Source organism: Pseudochaenichthys georgianus, chromosome 3 (genome assembly GCF_902827115.2).
Source record: "Pseudochaenichthys georgianus chromosome 3, fPseGeo1.2, whole genome shotgun sequence".
NCBI classification, from domain to species: domain Eukaryota; kingdom Metazoa; phylum Chordata; class Actinopteri; order Perciformes; family Channichthyidae; genus Pseudochaenichthys; species Pseudochaenichthys georgianus.
In genome coordinates, this window is record NC_047505.1 from 50,704,941 (window position 1) to 50,725,590 (window position 20,650).

General features: G+C 43.3%; 1 protein-coding gene across 1 annotated transcript in view; it reads right to left on the reverse strand.

Annotated features, from left to right (window-relative positions):
* The window catches only part of LOC117443693 (transcription initiation factor TFIID subunit 4), a 151,691-nt gene that overhangs the window by 101,534 nt on the left and 29,507 nt on the right, over window positions 1-20,650 (reverse strand). Inside the window, 3 exon segments of the mRNA XM_071201677.1 lie at window positions 13,111-13,216; window positions 16,400-16,472; window positions 20,568-20,650. The exon segment at window positions 20,568-20,650 is cut by the window's right edge and continues 16 nt beyond it. Coding sequence (XP_071057778.1) covers window positions 13,111-13,216; window positions 16,400-16,472; window positions 20,568-20,650 — 262 coding nt within the window.

Below are 20,650 nucleotides of genomic sequence, written 5' to 3' on the forward strand. Positions count from 1 at the left end.
CCAACACACACACACACACACACACAATATGCTACGATCTTTAGGATATACACATATGTTAGAACCAACAAACAAATATATGCACACACACATGCAGACACAAATACACACAGAAAGAAATGCATGTGGGCGATGAACCTTTTATGCTTTGAGACAAAAGCCCAGCTGAAGTGGAGACGAGACCAGAGAGAGAGAGAGAGAGAGAGAGAGAGAGAGAGAGTTGAAGCTGCGGGCGAAATACCGCGTGTTTGACTTCACCGAAAGGTATTTTCAGAACCGCATCCAGACATTCCAGCCATCTGGACACAATTACTGTATTTCTAAATTAAGATGTGGCTCATCAGTAATTCTGTCGATGACACCGACACAAGGGGGGCGATGGTGATCTATCGGCTGGTGTGTGTGTGTGTGAGAGAGAGAGAGAGAGTGTGTGTGTGAGAGAGAGAGAGAGAAAGAGAGAGTGTGTGTGTGTGTGTGTGTGTGTGTGTGTGTGTGTGTGTGTGTGTGTGTGTGTGTGTGTGTGTGTGTGTGTGTGTGTGTGTGTGTGTGTGGCGCAGGCAGAGAGAAGGGGGCCAGCGATGGACCAGCAGGGCAGGCAGGTGGCCAGGCTGCAGCCGGGGCAAAGCACTCATAGCTGTAGCTGAGAGTGTAGCCTGTAGTCATGTGAGAGATCTCAGGGAAATGCTGCCACCATGTGGCGCAGCAGGGAACTGGACATTCTGAAATACCACCACCGACAAGTGACAATTGCATTGGCTTCAACTTGTATTTAAATGCATTTACTTTAACTGTCCCCCTTATTTAAAGCAGTGTTGTGTACCTTACTTGTCAAATGATCAAGTTAGACACTCTGTCCAGATGTCTTTCTCTGTCCCCTCCGGTGAACTGGGACCTCTCCAAGTAGCAGTCCACACTCCACATTTTAGGTCTGGTCGGGGACTTGAACCGGCGACCCTACGGCTCCCAGTCCGAGCCCCTACTTACTGAGCCGCTGCAATGCTTGTATGTATCGCTGTGTTGAGTGTCCTGTCTGTAACTTTGTGTGGTAGTGTTACCAATTGTGTCTCAATTAGATTTTTACACCTGTATAAATAAAGGCTAAAAAAATAAATGAAAAATGACTTCATGAATTGTACTTATTCATTCCTTACTGGTGGTTTGTCCCCGTTTGTCATGCTTTGCTTTCTGTCATTGTGTTCATGGATGTCTGTAAGACGATGCTTTTGTCAGGACCCCTAGAAAAGGAGATGGGGCTTATCCTAATAAATACATTTCTATATATGTACAAATGAAAACATGGCATTGTATCATGTCGAAAATAATGCAAAGTAAGGCTGTTTCTCGAGACATGAATGCATGTTTCACTACCTGGAGACTCATGTGAATAATATCCCGCTTCATATCGTGTCTAAAGCCCTTTTCAGAGTTTATAGACTTTCCATCTACTTTCTATGTTCAACTTTTTAATCCTGTTTTAATTCAATTTTGAGTTTATTTCTACTCTTTGAATTCTACGTATGTGCAATGCCTTGTTTTGTCTTTTTATGCTGCTGCCACGCAAAAATGTCCCAATCTTATGCTCAACTTTCCGATCTCCCTAACAGAATATACATCCACTACGATGACTGGCGCACCCCAAAAGTATTAACGAGGACGAGAAACAAAGCCCCGCCTGTTTACCGTCTCTGCTACCTGTGAGCTTGCGATGTCACACTTTAAGATTGACCTTCTTCAGGAGTACACCCCCTCTCGCTCCCTCCGCTCCTCCTCTGCTGGTCCGCTAACCGTCCCCACCCCACGCCTCGTCACCATGGGTGCTCGGGCTTTTGGCTGCACTGCTCCCAGACTCTGGAACTCCCTCCCCCCGCACATCCGACAGTCAGACACAACCACCATATTCAAATCCCAATTAAAAACCCACTTGTTCAAATCTGCTTACTCACTGTAGTGCTCCCCATTATATGTCCCATTTGTGTCCACCTGACTGTCTCCTCCATGATATCCTGTTTGTTTTTTTTTTTATCATGTTCTGTTGCCTCTTAGCTCTTTTTTTTAATTTAGTTTTTTTTTTTTTTTTTAAATGATACGGTGTCCTTGGGTGTCATGAAAGGCGTCTAAAAATGTATTATTATTATTATTATTATTATTAAGATAATAGCTTTTTTAATGCTCTTAATGGTCTTGGTCCTAGTTATTCATCCATGGGCGTCACAGCTATTATATGAGGGTGGGACAAGTCCCCCCCCCCCCACCTTTTAAAATGATTAGTTTAGACTATGCGGAAAGTCCGTGCATCTGTCTATCCACTCGCCGCCCTTTGTGGAGCGATGTGTCGGGGCTTCATTATCAAATCCATTCCGCTTTCTTATCGAGAGAATCAATGAAACTCCGTCCCATGTTTTCCCTGCTACTTTGTACCCGAGCCGCCGCGCACAGTACACACGCTGCGTTCTGTGCGTGGCTGTGTCTTTAGTTGAAAGCCCAGTGGCATCTGGTCATCTGTCATATGATCATACAATAAAGCCATTGAAAAGAATAGGATACAGCATAAAGTTATTCTGGGTCTTTGTGTGTCACAGCTCGGCTGTGTGTGTGGCACGACGAGCGCATTTTGTGTGAGCGAGCGAGCGAGAGAGAGAGAGAGAGAGACTTGAGTCTACGTCATCTCATGTAAACAAGTATTTCCAAGGCATCATTATACAAAATAAGAGAATAACAGGTATGAAATAATTCCAACTCTCATACTATAGGGCAGTAAAACAAAATTCAGTTTAGAAGGGGAGTGATTTGTAAAATATGGATAAAGAAAAAGTAAGTCTGTTTTAAACAGTTCTGTTTCACATGGGTGGTGTTGAGAGATGTATCCTTAGTCGCTAACTTCGCTCTCAAAGTGCAGCAGATTGATGCTTTTAACTTCAACATTCAACATTACATTACATTACATGTCACTTGTTAGAATACATCAGATGTATTTCTAACCTATAAAGCAGTGCTTCTCAAGGTGTGGTCCGTGAGCGCCCCCTAGTGGTCGTGAGTATATTGGTACACATTTCACATTTTAAATAAATAAATACATTTAAGTTTTCCGCACTCTCGCGGGAATATCTCGGCAATGGAGCGAGCTTAAGTTTCACTTTTGATTGTATGATAAAGCCCAGCGCAACACCTTCGTCACACATGTTGCCACCTGTTTGTAGCATTTCCAGGCGATTTGTAATCTGTTCTAGAAAAACTATGTGATTTTGAATATCTGTGGAGTTCGGTAGTCCGCGAGTGTCCTTGGTTTGAAAAAGAGGCTTCTTTCGTTATCGACCCGCGGACAGCGTTCTTACTTTGAAGAGCCCACCTTAGACCCACCTTTAAAATGTGACATTTAATAACTCTCTTTTTACCCAGTCCTGTTTTTGTTGACATGTTTGGTGATGGTATTCATCATAAGGGCATGTGCTGCTTGTGAACTTGGAAGGGTGGCATTGTTTGTATTTATTCGTTGGTATTAAGTGTTTCTATTGATCGTGTGTTGCTCCGTCCCTGAACTGGGAGGGCGGTTCGTCGTGCTTTTATTTGCATTTTTCTTTCAATTTTGGAATTAAGTGTTTTTATTGATCACAGGCTAAGTGCGTTGCTCCGTCCACGAACTGGGAGGGGTGGTCCCTTTTGTTCTGATTATTATTATTTTAATGTTTTGTTTTGAGAAGCACATCATTGACTTCTGTCATGAAGTTTTTATATATTCTTTGTCCATATTTTGGTATTAAATGTGTGTGTTGATCATGGGCTCTGCTTATGAACTGGGAGGGGGCTTTTATACTATTTGATTTTGTATTAATTGTTTTAGTTAATAATTGGTTTGTGAAGCACTTCGTCTTACCTCTGTTATGAACTGTTTTATTAAAATGTTATATGCATTTCATTTAGCTGTCCTTTGTTGGTATTAAGAGTGTTGTACCTCGTATTTAAGAACGGGGGTGTAATTATGTTCTCATTTAAATCTGTAATAATTAGCCCTCACGGTTTGGTTGTGATTCACTTTGCGTGTCTTAAGAAGCTCTTCATAAAGATTGACTGATTGACTCGTCGTACCTGAACGAGCCTCCTCCGGGTCGTTGAGCTTGTTTTTCTGATTTCCACACATCTGAGCCGCCACGGGACTCCTGCCTTGGATGAATCCCGCCTTGCACATTTTCTCCAGAATGTTCTTTTCTTTTCAATCATTTTGTGACATTCTCACTGAAGAGACTTCCAATTATTTGCCCTATCTTCTGCTTTCACATGTAGTTAATTATGAAGTTATTACCCTAATCCGATAATAATCCAATGCAGAGGCAATAATGTAATAATACATTATTTTATATATGTTAAATATCTATATATTCTTTTTATATAGTCTTGAAGTTACATACCGGCCCTTTAAGTGCAACCATAATGCGAATGTGGCCCGTGATGAAATTGAGTTTGACAACCCTGGCCTTAGATGAAAGTAAGAAGTTTTATTTTCACCAGTATCCGATAGTGCTACGGAGACATATCTACATTTGTTAACGTACAATATGTCCAAACACTGGATAGGTACATAAAGCAATGGTAATATTCGGAATATATTATGTCTCTTTTTCCCGTTGGATGTCTCATATCGGGCTGTTTGGGATCGCCGGGGTTCAAATCAAACGAGAATGCCAAAGACAGGTCTGACATTAAAAGCAGGGAATGAGTTATGAAATGCAAAACACTCCCGACTATACCTCGCGCTAATAAAGCAGAGATGTAATTAGCTTTCCGCGGGAGCTAAGAGCAGCCTCTCAGTTATTGGTCGGGGTTTGCTGCGGGCCATGCGGCCGGCGGTCGCATGAATACATATGCATGTCGTTTCCATATCAAGCCTGTGTTTCAGCGAGGGCACGCCATAGGTGGTGTGAGGATTGCTTTGCCATTTAGAGGTTGTATGTGAGGATAGGTGGGGGTGCGTTTAGATCTCCTGCTCTCCCCCCTTTCCATCACCAGCCCCTCCCCCCCGTGGATAAAGGTCCCTGTGCCCATGCGGGGGTCCTGATTGATCCCTGTGACTAACAGCCAGGCCATTCAGGCGTGTTGCTGCACACTGAGAGACATGGCCCTCTGCAGAGAGCGACAGCGCTGATGGGATGTGTGTTATGAGCATGAGGACGACAACACTGGGGGGGGGGGGGGGGGGGAACAGAGCTGCAACCAACATGTGAAGAGTATTTTAAATATGGATTGTTGGGTTTATAAATAGTGAAAGGCAATATTTTCATTTCTGTTTCTTCTTGAACGATTTAGATTGTTTTATAGGATATTAGATGTGTGTTTGTGAGCATGAGGACACTGGGGACAACAGAGCTGCACCTGATGATTTGCTGATTATGTTTTATATTATAATTGTTTAGTGTACAACATGTCATCATGACAGGTAGCCGTTTTAAAATCTTGTTTTGTCGGAACGAGACCTAAAAGAGGCGGCAAAAAAATATATAAAACAGAAGAAAAGCAAGAAATCTTTATATTAGAGATTGGTCGATTAATTTCTTGATGAATTTATACATTTGTGTTTAAATGTCTTTTAATAATGGAAAATGGCCATCCCATTTGTTGTCCTCATGCCTTGTGTTGTCAGCTTTGATTTTAAACAAAGAAAAGGGACAGTTTCACATTTATTCTTGCAAATGTTACGATTAATCTATTATCAAAATAGTCGCCGATTACCTTTCCGTCCATCGATTAGTGGACATGTTAAAGCTCTACAATAAGCCCAGCAACACACACTGCTGGATATTCAATGAGTGAATCTTATAACTGAACGCACCACCCACTCTCAAGCTGCAGTCATTCCGCACTTTAACCTGGCTGCGTATCGTACATGTTTTCTTGAAGGTATTTGCCAAAATAACGTGGTTTGATGCGGTCGTCAAAACCACAATTTAAGCATTCCTATTTTTCTTCGTTTGGGCGTTTTTGGGATAGTGCCAATATTTTCCTCAAAAAGGCCTCTGAACATTTAATTGAATCCTATTGTGTTCCCAAGTTTCTACATCAACACGTTTTGGGAGGACACTTTAAGTTTTAATTGAATCAGAAGTATTTATAAAGAAGCCCCACAGGAACATAACAGAGCAGCAGAGTGTGTGTGGTGTGTGTGTGCGTGTGCGTGTGTGTGTGTGTGTGTGTGTGTGTCCACCATGTACTGCAGGGCTGTGTTTGAGGGGCTCAGCTCGGAGGTTGGCAGAGGTCTGAGGGCCTCGGCGGGCTCTTGTGATTACAGCGGATGTTGAGTGTTTACAGAGAGATGAGGGGGGGGGGGGGGGGGGACAGAGACAGCTGCTTTCACTCTGTACTGTAAACTACACACACACACACACACACACACAGAAGGCTGGAGCGATAGTGGAAACCCCACAAGCCCTGCAGTGTGTGTGTGTGGTGTGTGTGTGTGTGTGTGTGTGTGTGTGTGTGGTGTGTGTGTGTGTGTGTGTGTGTGTGTGTGTGTGTGTGTGTGTGTGTGTGTGTGTGTGTGTGTGTGTGTGTGTGTGTGTGTGTGTGTTGTGTGTGTGTGTGTGTGTGTGTGGTGTGTGTGTGTGTGTGTGCGTGCGTGTGTGTGTGTCAGAGTGACAGCAGTCTACACATCAGTCTGTGCAGGATGGATGCTGACTGACCAGTGTTTTATTTTATTCGAGCTAACGGTCACTTCCACACCACCGGTTCTGACGTCTTCACACTGGCTTCCTGTTTCTCTTTTCTCCCATGCATTTAAAACCATGCATCTTCGAGTTGTTGGGAAGAAAGTGAGAAATATCTCCTACTGTTTGGAGAAAATGCATCGTCACAGAGCCGAACACCGACTTCTTTAGTGACGCTAAAATGTACAAAACAGCCAAACATTTTCACACAATAACTACGTGTGAATATCATACTTTAAGTAAGGTATTACGTAAGGTACCTCTTGCAGTTAAGTGTTCTCACTGTAAAGGCTCCGAGTGATTCTTCCAGTACTGATAATTACGTGGAAAACACATCAAACCAGACCTGATTCGACAGCTTCTAAAGTAGAAGTCGTTGCCTCTTTACAGGAAGGACCTCCATTGACAGGTGGACTCATCATGTTCACGTTTCGGGCTGTGAAGACACGGTGGCGTCGGACGGATCAACGTGTCAGCGGCTCTGCTCCGACATGTCGATGTCCTCAGGTGAACAGAACGAGTCTGAGAGCTTCCAGGCGGCCTGACGTCCAGCTGAAACAAGCGAAGAGTTCACCGCTCAGCGTTTACGGTGCACGGATAAAGACGAGAGTATAATGTTCGTTAAAGAGCACTCGCCACGAAACACAGGAACGCTGACGACGATAAGTTATATTTCTCGTTGTTGCACCAGAAAACGTTGTGGCCATGATTTCGAAAAGTATTAAAGTATTAATATTTCACCAGTCGTTTGAGCAACTGGCGAGATCTGGTTTCTTCCACCTACGAAACATAAACTGAGATCTGTAGTTTCAACACCCGACCTAGAAATGATTATCCACGCGTTAATTTCATCTCGCATTGACGACTGCAACGCGTTGTTCCCCTCTCTCAGCATGTCTGCTCTCGGTCGTCTGCAGGCGGTCCAGAAAGCAGCTGCAAGGCTTCTCACCCGGTCGAACAAGCGGCCCCACGTTCCCCCGATACTCGTCACTCCACTGGTCGCTTATGGGATACAGTTCACTCTCACCTACAGAGCATTGCACGGTCAGACTGCAGCTTAAGTGGCTGACCTGGTTCATCCATACACATCAGCCACTCAGGTCACACATGCCCACGTACCCACCTTGGGACGAGCGTTCGAGGCCGTGGCTCCTGAGCTACGGAACGCTCACCTACGGTCTGCGGCCTCCGTGGACTCCGTTAAAGCTAATTTAAAGACACCCCTGTTTGGGCGGGCGTTTGGGTAACCAGTGTGCTTGATTTTATACTCCGTTTTTATTTTGTTTTATTATGTGTTGGTGCTTCTATGACTTCGTAACACGTGGCTTGTGTGTTCGTGTATCATTGTACGATTCCTATGATGATGTTTTATCGTTTTGTCAAGCACTGTGTGACTGTGTCTGTGAAAAGCGCTTTATAAATACTTACTTATACGTGTCTTTATTTATTCTTTATTATTATAATGTCTTGAATTTATCAGTTATCTGTAAACTTTATCTTATTATAATTGTTTTGTTTCATTGATTATTATTTTATCCTATTTAATTATATATTTTTCGAACGCAGAGAGAATTTCTTAAAGTGCAATTAGAAAAATAAGTGAGATACAAAACAAAGAAGATGTATTTGACAAATGAATAATTATACAATCAGATATTTTATCTCCTTTTTGTATTTTCCCTTCCCACTCCTCCTCCTTTCATTGGTTATTATTCACTTATTTAAATCTTTATATATTTATAGTACGCTCGGCAATTTCTCGAAATGCAAATTTGAAAAAAAAGTGAAATAACACAAAACAAATGAGAGATCAAGAAGTCAACAAATCTCCGTCACTCATTAAACATTCAAATCAATATCAGCAACCTCATATTTCACTTCATTTAATAAGTAGCGGCCAAGGATGCTCAGCAGGAGCGTTCTGTGGAGGAGGCATGTGGAGACAATAAATGGACAGAAGCCAGTTTGGGGGCTCTGAGGGACAGTGCCGGCACATCATCACCTGACCTCGATAAAAGCAAAATATACAGCGAAATGTCAGCGACATGCTTCTTCCGTGACAGTGGGTGCTTTGCGTTATTGGACTTGTGTTGAAACCAGTGTGTGTGTGTGTGTGTGTGTGTGTGTGTGGAGGGCACTGTGACACCGCGGGGGGGGGGAAGGTCGTCAGTAACAAGCGAGCCTGACAGCTTAATTACCAACGCTGCTAAAGATTTATTGGTTTATCAATCAGAGCCCCGGGCGCTGCCTCTGCCCTCAGGACACGGGAGCCATTACACATGAACCCGCTGGCCCATGTGACCCAGACTCCTCTCAGGCAACCCTAAACCCAACACACACACACACACACACACAATATGCTACGATCTTTAGGATATACACATATGTTAGAACCAACAAACAAATATATGCACACACACATGCAGACACAAATACACACAGAAAGAAATGCATGTGGGCGATGAACCTTTTATGCTTTGAGACAAAAGCCCAGCTGAAGTGGAGACGAGACCAGAGAGAGAGAGAGAGAGAGAGAGAGAGAGAGAGTTGAAGCTGCGGGCGAAATACCGCGTGTTTGACTTCACCGAAAGGTATTTTCAGAACCGCATCCAGACATTCCAGCCATCTGGACACAATTACTGTATTTCTAAATTAAGATGTGGCTCATCAGTAATTCTGTCGATGACACCGACACAAGGGGGGCGATGGTGATCTATCGGCTGGTGTGTGTGTGTGTGAGAGAGAGAGAGAGAGTGTGTGTGTGAGAGAGAGAAAGAGAAAGAGAGAGTGTGTGTGTGTGTGTGTGTGTGTGTGTGTGTGTGTGTGTGTGTGTGTGTGTGTGTGTGTGTGTGTGTGTGTGTGTGTGTGTGTGTGTGTGTGGCGCAGGCAGAGAGAAGGGGGCCAGCGATGGACCAGCAGGGCAGGCAGGTGGCCAGGCTGCAGCCGGGGCAAAGCACTCATAGCTGTAGCTGAGAGTGTAGCCTGTAGTCATGTGAGAGATCTCAGGGAAATGCTGCCACCATGTGGCGCAGCAGGGAACTGGACATTCTGAAATACCACCACCGACAAGTGACAATTGCATTGGCTTCAACTTGTATTTAAATGCATTTACTTTAACTGTCCCCCTTATTTAAAGCAGTGTTGTGTACCTTACTTGTCAAATGATCAAGTTAGACACTCTGTCCAGATGTCTTTCTCTGTCCCCTCCGGTGAACTGGGACCTCTCCAAGTAGCAGTCCACACTCCACATTTTAGGTCTGGTCGGGGACTTGAACCGGCGACCCTACGGCTCCCAGTCCGAGCCCCTACTTACTGAGCCGCTGCAATGCTTGTATGTATCGCTGTGTTGAGTGTCCTGTCTGTAACTTTGTGTGGTAGTGTTACCAATTGTGTCTCAATTAGATTTTTACACCTGTATAAATAAAGGCTAAAAAAATAAATGAAAAATGACTTCATGAATTGTACTTATTCATTCCTTACTGGTGGTTTGTCCCCGTTTGTCATGCTTTGCTTTCTGTCATTGTGTTCATGGATGTCTGTAAGACGATGCTTTTGTCAGGACCCCTAGAAAAGGAGATGGGGCTTATCCTAATAAATACATTTCTATATATGTACAAATGAAAACATGGCATTGTATCATGTCGAAAATAATGCAAAGTAAGGCTGTTTCTCGAGACATGAATGCATGTTTCACTACCTGGAGACTCATGTGAATAATATCCCGCTTCATATCGTGTCTAAAGCCCTTTTCAGAGTTTATAGACTTTCCATCTACTTTCTATGTTCAACTTTTTAATCCTGTTTTAATTCAATTTTGAGTTTATTTCTACTCTTTGAATTCTACGTATGTGCAATGCCTTGTTTTGTCTTTTTATGCTGCTGCCACGCAAAAATGTCCCAATCTTATGCTCAACTTTCCGATCTCCCTAACAGAATATACATCCACTACGATGACTGGCGCACCCCAAAAGTATTAACGAGGACGAGAAACAAAGCCCCGCCTGTTTACCGTCTCTGCTACCTGTGAGCTTGCGATGTCACACTTTAAGATTGACCTTCTTCAGGAGTACACCCCCTCTCGCTCCCTCCGCTCCTCCTCTGCTGGTCCGCTAACCGTCCCCACCCCACGCCTCGTCACCATGGGTGCTCGGGCTTTTGGCTGCACTGCTCCCAGACTCTGGAACTCCCTCCCCCCGCACATCCGACAGTCAGACACAACCACCATATTCAAATCCCAATTAAAAACCCACTTGTTCAAATCTGCTTACTCACTGTAGTGCTCCCCATTATATGTCCCATTTGTGTCCACCTGACTGTCTCCTCCATGATATCCTGTTTGTGTTTTTTTTTTATCATGTTCTGTTGCCTCTTAGCTCTTTTTTTTAATTTAGTTTTTTTTTTTTTTTTTTAAATGATACGGTGTCCTTGGGTGTCATGAAAGGCGTCTAAAAATGTATTATTATTATTATTATTATTATTAAGATAATAGCTTTTTTAATGCTCTTAATGGTCTTGGTCCTAGTTATTCATCCATGGGCGTCACAGCTATTATATGAGGGTGGGACAAGTCCCCCCCCCCCACCTTTTAAAATGATTAGTTTAGACTATGCGGAAAGTCCGTGCATCTGTCTATCCACTCGCCGCCCTTTGTGGAGCGATGTGTCGGGGCTTCATTATCAAATCCATTCCGCTTTCTTATCGAGAGAATCAATGAAACTCCGTCCCATGTTTTCCCTGCTACTTTGTACCCGAGCCGCCGCGCACAGTACACACGCTGCGTTCTGTGCGTAGCTGTGTCTTTAGTTGTAAGCCCAGTGGCGATCTGTTCATCTGTCATATGATCATACAATAAAGCCATTGAAAAGAATAGGATACAGCATAAAGTTATTCTGGGTCTTTGTGTGTCACAGCTCGGCTGTGTGTGTGGCACGACGAGCGCATTTTGTGTGAGCGAGCGAGCGAGAGAGAGAGAGAGAGAGACTTGAGTCTACGTCATCTCATGTAAACAAGTATTTCCAAGGCATCATTATACAAAATAAGAGAATAACAGGTATGAAATAATTCCAACTCAGACTATAGGGCAGTAAAACAAAAATACAGTTTAAAAGGGGAGTGATTTGTAAAATATGCATAAAGAAAAAGTAAGTCTGTTTTAAACAGTTCTGTTTCACATGGGTGGTGTTGAGAGATGTATCCTTAGTCGCTAACTTCGCTCTCAAAGTGCAGCAGATTGATGCTTTTAACTTCAACATTCAACATTACATTACATTACATGTCACTTGTTAGAATACATCAGATGTATTTCTAACCTATAAAGCAGTGCTTCTCAAGGTGTGGTCCGTGAGCGCCCCCTAGTGGTCCGTGAGTATATTGGTACACATTTCACATTTTAAATAAATAAATACATTTAAGTTTTCCGCACTCTCGCGGGAATATCTCGGCAATGGAGCGAGCTTAAGTTTCACTTTTGATTGTATGATAAAGCCCAGCGCAACACCTTCGTCACACATGTTGCCACCTGTTTGTAGCATTTCCAGGCGATTTGTAATCTGTTCTAGAAAAACTATGTGATTTTGAATATCTGTGGAGTTCGGTAGTCCGCGAGTGTCCTTGGTTTGAAAAAGAGGCTTCTTTCGTTATCGACCCGCGGACAGCGTTCTTACTTTGAAGAGCCCACCCTTAGACCCACCTTTAAAATGTGACATTTAATAACTCTCTTTTTACCCAGTCCTGTTTTTGTTGACATGTTTTGGTGATGGTATTCATCATAAGGGCATGTGCTGCTTGTGAACTTGGAAGGGTGGCATTGTTTGTATTTATTCGTTGGTATTAAGTGTTTCTATTGATCGTGTGTTGCTCCGTCCCTGAACTGGGAGGGCGGTTCGTCGTGCTTTTATTTGCATTTTTCTTTCAATTTTTGGAATTAAGTGTTTTTATTGATCACAGGCTAAGTGCGTTGCTCCGTCCACGAACTGGGAGGGGTGGTCCCTTTTGTTCTGATTTATTATTATTTTAATGTTTTGTTTTGAGAAGCACATCATTGACTTCTGTCATGAAGTTTTTATATATTCTTTGTCCATATTTTGGTATTAAATGTGTGTGTTGATCATGGGCTCTGCTTATGAACTGGGAGGGGGCTTTTATACTATTTGATTTTGTATTAATTGTTTTAGTTAATAATTGGTTTGTGAAGCACTTCGTCTTACCTCTGTTATGAACTGTTTTATTAAAATGTTATATGCATTTCATTTAGCTGTCCTTTGTTGGTATTAAGAGTGTTGTACCTCGTATTTAAGAACGGGGGTGTAATTATGTTCTCATTTAAATCTGTAATAATTAGCCCTCACGGTTTGGTTGTGATTCACTTTGCGTGTCTTAAGAAGCTCTTCATAAAGATTGACTGATTGACTCGTCGTACCTGAACGAGCCTCCTCCGGGGTCGTTGAGCTTGTTTTTCTGATTTCCACACATCTGAGCCGCCACGGGACTCCTGCCTTGGATGAATCCCGCCTTGCACATCGTGCCTGTTCAGAAAGAGGGGAAGCAGAGACGGGTTATGAACACAGGAGGGGAGTTATCATTGAAACGTCGCCTCCTATCTGCATCAACCATCCTCCTGTCTTACGACTACCTTCAACTGTCATCCTCGCAGGGCTGAGTAAGAACGGGGGGGGGGTTGTGCTGTCGCTCTCCTCAGGTTGGTGCGTACAGCGTCGCTCTGTCAATATCACTGCGCTTCACCGGCTCTCCTTACACTCCTAAACCGCATCCTGCTCCGAGACACGTTTTCCAGAGAGGCACGAGGACTGCCGGAGTGAATTCAAACTTGATTTTAACAGGCATGTTCCTCGCCGAGAGGCACCGAAAAGTATTTTTAGAACTATCCCCGCATTCCAATTTATGGGCATAAAACAACCTACAGATCTTTCACTGCAGGCGATGTGGAGAAGGGGGCAGATCAAATTTGTATGCACCTCCGATAGCACACACACACACACACACACACAGGTAGAAACACGTACACACATTACACACAGCACCTGAGAGCACGGCGCTCTCTTAGGGGAGCGTTACGATGCCCGGTTGCTGTCGGGCGATGTTTGTGGGCTTCAGTGGGAAGAGTGTTTGTGAATCAGTGTGAGTAAGCAGCAGCGGCGCAAATGTTTGAGGAGGCTTTCTAAGCAGACAGGGGAGGAGGAAGAAACACCTGTTCTCCGTGAGCCTGTTTACACATCTCCAGGCCGACGGGGGGCGATCAGGCTTCCACTAATGGCCATCTTCTGTTGGACAGGTTCACGTGTTCAACCACACGGTCTGGATGAGTTTGAGAGGCTTGAACGTATCTTGCATGCGGAGACATAAAAACTGCAGTCCGGAAACAGAAGACAAACTGGTGTCAAAGGGCGTCTTTTTTTATATTATGCCATTGCTTTTTCCCTCGTATGCCACGTTGGCTCCAACATAGGGCTGAACGATTAATCGATTTTAAATCGAAATCGCGATTTGAAATGATGTGATTATCAAATCGCCAAGCCTGCTATTTTTTTTAACCTTTTTTTTTTTATTATTCTTTTTTTTTTAAACTTTTTTTTTACTTTTATTTTTTATTTTCTTGTGTGTCAGTCATCCACACCAATCAGAAGTCCTGTGCTCCACATGTACCAGCCATTGTTAATCAATCAGAAGTAGCCCATGATAGAAAGTGATAGACAGATTGATACAATCACCTGCCAAGTATTTTTTGAAAGTGCCAGCCCTTAAAAACAAATATCGCAATTCGAATCGCAATCGCAATATTTGTCAGAAAAAATCGCAATTAGATTTTTCCCCAAAATCGTGCAGCCCTACTCCAACACAGTTCCTTTCCCCGCTGTGGCGCTGATACGGGGATTCTGATTCTTCAGGGAAAAGGGAAAACTGAAATTCAAAGCTCCCAGAATTTAAAGAAATCTGTACATTTAATTTTATACTCGACTGAAGTCCTGCACAATTTTACAATATATTTTTCTCTATCTGCTTCTGTACCGTCTATTTCTGTGTGTTGCTATTTCCCCCTAGGTCAATACATGACTTTAAAGGTCCCCTATTATACTGTTTGTCATCAATATATCACAGGTCTCAGATATATCCAGACATGTCTCTGATTGGCTGAAACACCAAACAGATCATTGCAGCATTACCCATAATCCCCTCTGTTTCAGCCCTGTTTCCAAAGTGCTGATTCTCTGTCTGTTACTTTAGATGAAAATAAGGAGCCCCTCCCCACGCCCCTCTGAGAGAGGTTTGGTTACAAAGAACTCAATGGAGCTCAAGAGGAGATTCAGGTGATAAGGGGGGGGGGTTACCTTGGTTGCTGATTGGCTAATGGTTACTCAAGACAACACATCGTTATGACATCATAAAGTGGAGAGAATCTGATCAGCTCATTTTCAGACAGGTTTTTATAGAAATGGATCAAAAAGAGAGAGAATCTTTGTTCCTGAAACTTTCAGAGTCTCTTTCCACAGAGGGGACACATGTTGATGTAGAAGAGACATGAAGAAGAGGGGACACATGCTGATGTAGAAGAGACATGAAGAAGAGGGGACACATGTTGATGTAGAAGAGACATGAAGAAGAGGGGACACATGTTGATGTAGAAGAGACCTGGAGAAGAGGGGACACATGTTGATGTAGAAGAGACATGAAGAAGAGGGGACACATGTTGATGTAGAAGAGACATGAAGAAGAGGGGACACATGCTGATGTAGAAGAGACATGAAGAAGAGGGGACACATGTTGATGTAGAAGAGACATGAAGAAGAGGGGACACATGTTGATGTAGAAGAGACCTGGAGAAGAGGGGACACATGTTGATGTAGAAGAGACATGAAGAAGAGGGGACACATGTTGATGTAGAAGAGACATGAAGAAGAGGGGACACATGTTGATGTAGAAGAGACATGAAGAAGAGGGGACACATGTTGATGTAGAAGAGACATGGAGAAGAGGGGACACATGTTGATGTAGAAGAGACATGGAGAAGAGGGGACACATGTTGATGTAGAAGAGACATGAAGAAGAGGGGACACATGTTGATGTAGAAGAGACATGGAGAAGAGGGGACACATGTTGATGTAGAAGAGACATGAAGAAGAGGGGACACATGTTGATGTAGAAGAGACATGAAGAAGAGGGGACACATGTTGATGTAGAAGAGACATGAAGAAGAGGGGACACATGTTGATGTAGAAGAGACATGAAGAAGAGGGGACACATGTTGATGTAGAAGAGACATGAAGAAGAGAGGACACATGTTGATGTAGAAGAGACATGGAGAAGAGGGGACACATGTTGATGTAGAAGAGACATGGAGAAGAGGGGACACATGTTGATGTAGAAGAGACATGGAGAAGAGGGGACACATGTTGATGTAGAAGAGACATGGAGAAGAGGGGACACATGTTGATGTAGAAGAGACATGGAGAAGAGGGGACACATGTTGATGTAGAAGAGACATGGAGAAGAGGGGACACATGTTGATGTAGAAGAGACGTGAAGAAGAGGGGACACATGTTGATGTAGAAGAGACATGAAGAAGAGAGGACACATGTTGATGTAGAAGAGACATGAAGAAGAGGATTTTGCATCATAAGTGACCTTAAATATAAATTGGTAAAGACGTCTTTGAAGTCAAATAGAGAAGTGGCTGCAGAAGTCCTTCATACCTTGCGCTCTGACAGGATGCGTGATCCCCGTGGGCATCCGGACCTGGCCGCTCATCGCGCCTGCTCTCATTCCCTGAGGAGCAAACACAGATTACACACATCAGTACTTCAATATGACACCATTTGTAAATGAGAGGCGAGATTATGAACCTGGCATGTCGGCTGAACTGCTGAACAATCAAAGACTTCAGTAGCACAACATTTTCAACAAAATCCAAAGCTTTATTGTCACCGTAGCAACAGTGTCGACACGGCAATGCCGGACTGAAGTCCCAGGCTCCTCCAGCAGAGCAACATGAATATATATAGGACATAAAACAAGTCATGTTGGTACTGATCTTGAATCTACGGTCAGGTATTAAAGTATTGCTTGCTGAAGTCCCGCCTGGCACTCGTGTGATGTCGAAGATTGTTGACGTCCACCTGGATCCATCTGCTTTGTCTTTCTAGCCATTGCATCGTCTTTGTTCAGGGTTCATACACTTCTTCACCAATGACTTCTCCATGACCTTTACCTCACTTTCCATGACCAAAGAACATGACTCTTTCTCAGCGGCACCACTGGAAATGGTTTATTTTAACATGGAACAGGAAAATAAAGTCTGCATCTGAAACATGTCGTGCCTCTCTAAAACAAATCCAATAGCTTGCTAGCTTCTACGCGCTCAAGCCACTAAAATCTCTCACCAGCAAAACACCTCGTTGTTTCATTACTACACGATACAGTATTTATTATCGTTATAGTATTACTATTTCGGCGATTAGATAAAATATAAATTATATTTGATGCAACTTTAGTTACATTTCCATGACTTTTCCAAAACGTTGCTAATGCTAATTCCAGGGCCCGGAATTAGCATTTTGAATTTCCATGACTTTTCCAGGTTTTCAATGACCGTAAGAACCCTGTTTTTAAAGGTCTGCACACGACATCGACTGCACGTCTGTGTGTCCTGGAGGTTTACAACATTGTTCCCCGTTAATTGTGGGATTTCTTTTGGAGTCTTTCGTTGTTACAGCAAGGGACTAAGGGTAGGGGGTGTCGAATGCTGTACACACTGTAAAGCCCCCCGAGACAAATGTGTAATTTCTAATATGTGTCTATATATATTAATTTAAGAGTAGCGGACAGATGCAAGACATATTTTAAAGATGGCTATTCCTGCACATTCCTCCACGCCACTCCTTTGTGCGTCAGTCGGTCCTCACAGTAAATAAATCGTTATGTTCAATGTTTGTATCGCGTCTTGATATGTGTCAGTGTTGATGTTGCACATGGAGCTGCTGTGAAGCAAGTCCTTTCAGACTTGATCTGACCGTTAAAGTGTCATCGTATCGCATCGTATTATTAGACAGAATGTGAGACAAATGTGTGATTTCTGATATTTGGCTATATATTAATTTCAGGGTGGAGGACAGAAGATGTTACGGTGGTTATTCCGGCACGTTATCACACAGAATGTGAAGCGAAGGCTAAAGCAGGATGGATTCTGTCACTGACCTACATTTGCCTGCTTTTCCAGATAAGACAAAGGCAAAAAGAAGTCAAGACGGCAGTGAAAAAGTAGAAGAAGAAGTAGGAGAAGGAGCATGGGGATGAGGAAGGGGGGGTGTTGCTGGGCTATTAGAGTCACTTCCTTCCTTGGTAGCCGCCACAGGCCCCCCCTCAGGCTCAGCCATCCATTCCTACCAGTTTGCTTCTTGCTGCATATTTGTTAGCCTTGTTTTCCATTCCCTGACACATGCTATATTACTGTTCACGCTACGGAGAAAAAGACAGAGGCCATTTTCCCAGAGAGCCACTGCAGGGGCTTGTGGGGGTGGGAGGGAAAGGAGACAAATAGAATACATTCAGCACGGGCGGAGATAGCTGCACCTCTGGCCAGCCGCGACACAGTTAGGAGAAGTCAGGGAGAAAGTTTGGGAAACCGACGGTAACAGGCTTGTGTTAACCAAGTCTATATATATATACTTTCATTTATTCATATATCATTACAGAGTACAGGAACGTACATTCTGTTCAATCTCATTCTTATCTCATAATAATATACTTATTTCTGCGTTTTACTTGCACCACTGTATCATTATTTGACTTCATTATTTACGATACGATAATGTATTTATTTGTTAAGTATGTCACACTATTATACTAAATATTTCCATTGCCAACGACCACCCTATTTTGCATCTGACAAATAAAACCATTGAATGTTTGGAATAAATAAATTATACACATATTTCGATTTGACTGTTTTTTAAAACACAGAATTGCAACATTTTGAACATGCTAGTTATTTCAGTGCTAGTTCTCTTTATTTTAAGACCCCCACTTCCTTAATGAAGCTTTAATAGAAACACACACACACACACACACACACACACACACATACACACACACACACACCATGTATACATCACTTCAGGGGACATTACATTGACATACATGCATTTCCTGGAGACTTATCCTAAGGGAGGCGAGTCCCCACACGTGACTGTGTAAACAGATGTAGGTCCCCACAAGTATAGTAATGCTAGTCCACACACACACACACACACACACACACACACACACACACACCCTTAATAAAGCCTGTTACGTCGTGGTAAAGTAAAAGAGTTGATTCAGATGTTCTACTTCACAACAGGAACTAGATACTGACGGTGTCTGCCCATCTTCTCAGCAACGACCTTGTAATCATGTAATGTTTTGAAATGCATCAGAAGCACACGTGTTATTATGCAACTGGTGGCACAGCTTCTTTGTGACTTTGCACACATGTTTGTATTTCCGCCTCTGAGTAGAGGTTTATACGTTTGACCACCTTAGTTTGAGAGTTCGAGCAGACACCACGTTACAGTGCTCCGTGGTGATGTGGCCTAGTTACTCCCACTCATGCACTGCCTTTCACGAGATGTATCATATTGCCCCGAGGTCATTTAAGGTCCAGCAAGTTTCGTTAAAACTAGTGGTGGAATCTTTTCGAAAATAATACAAAATATTGGCCATTTAAATAACATTTTCGACCCTAAATGCTTCAAAGACCTGCATCTTCTGGCCGTAAACACGTGATGTCAAGCCATCTGCTGCTACGGCATGTTCGGTATATACCTTCATCCTACCTCCATTCTGACCTTTATTTAAGTGCACATTCCTTGTGGGGTTAATCATAAAATAAACCTTAAATAAACGACTCCACGTGTATACGCTTTAAGTTACAATTGCTAAACTTTACAAAACATTTATTAAATTCAAACATTTCCCAGCCGACTGGAAGAAATATTACCCGTACTACTTCGAGAGCAGAAGACTTTTAGCGCTGCTGGGCCCGGGGCGATCATTTACTAATGTTATGTGTGATAGCTTATGTTGGCGTGTGTGTGCGTGTGCGCATGTGTGTGTGTGTGTGTGTGACAGAGAGATGGCGAGAGACCGGAGGCTTGTTCTGGACATAGACGGTGGCCGCCACATTGCTTTAAAATTGACCCGGGGCTGGCCTAGTTCCCTCGTCTCACCCTTTAACGGTTACCGGGTGGAGGGAGGGAGATACAGTGAGAGGAGAGAGACGGACAGGGCGGAAAAGAGAGAGAGAAAGAGAGAGAGAGAGAGTGAGAGAAACAAGTGAGGAAAAGGGTGAGAGGAGGAAGATGAGGGGAGTGAGAGGAAGAGTGAGAAAGGAAAATGTGAAAGAGAGACAGAAGCCTCTCGCTCGCCCCTTTTTCTGGACCTGACCTCGCTTGACCCGTCCTCAGTCTGCTGCGCTCTGAGTTAACACTTTCATGTGTACTGTGTACTGTGCATGTACACACACACACACACACACACACACACACACACACACACACACAATACTGCTGTGTGTACAGTGCCTTAGGGTTGCAACATTTGAAAAATATAGCACTTTTAGTCTTCATCTCCGAGGTGTACTGTAATGTTTGCTGCTCATAAATTGTAAAATTCACACATTTTAACTTTAACTTCTTATGTTTACACAAATATTTCTATTATATTGCCTTTTCCTTTGATTGCCACCGTATCCGCCACCGGGACTGACCGCTTTATGAATGTGTAATGTTCGTTAGACTTGAAAACTTCATTACGAATATTGTTTAAAGAAACGTGTAATTCCCCTTTAAAGAGCACTGATGACCGAGTGTCCTCCATACACACCATGCCAGCTGCATGTCCCATCCCGGCTCCTGCGGTGACGCTGACGCTGTGGGGGGGGCGGATGCGGACAGCTGGCCCAGCCG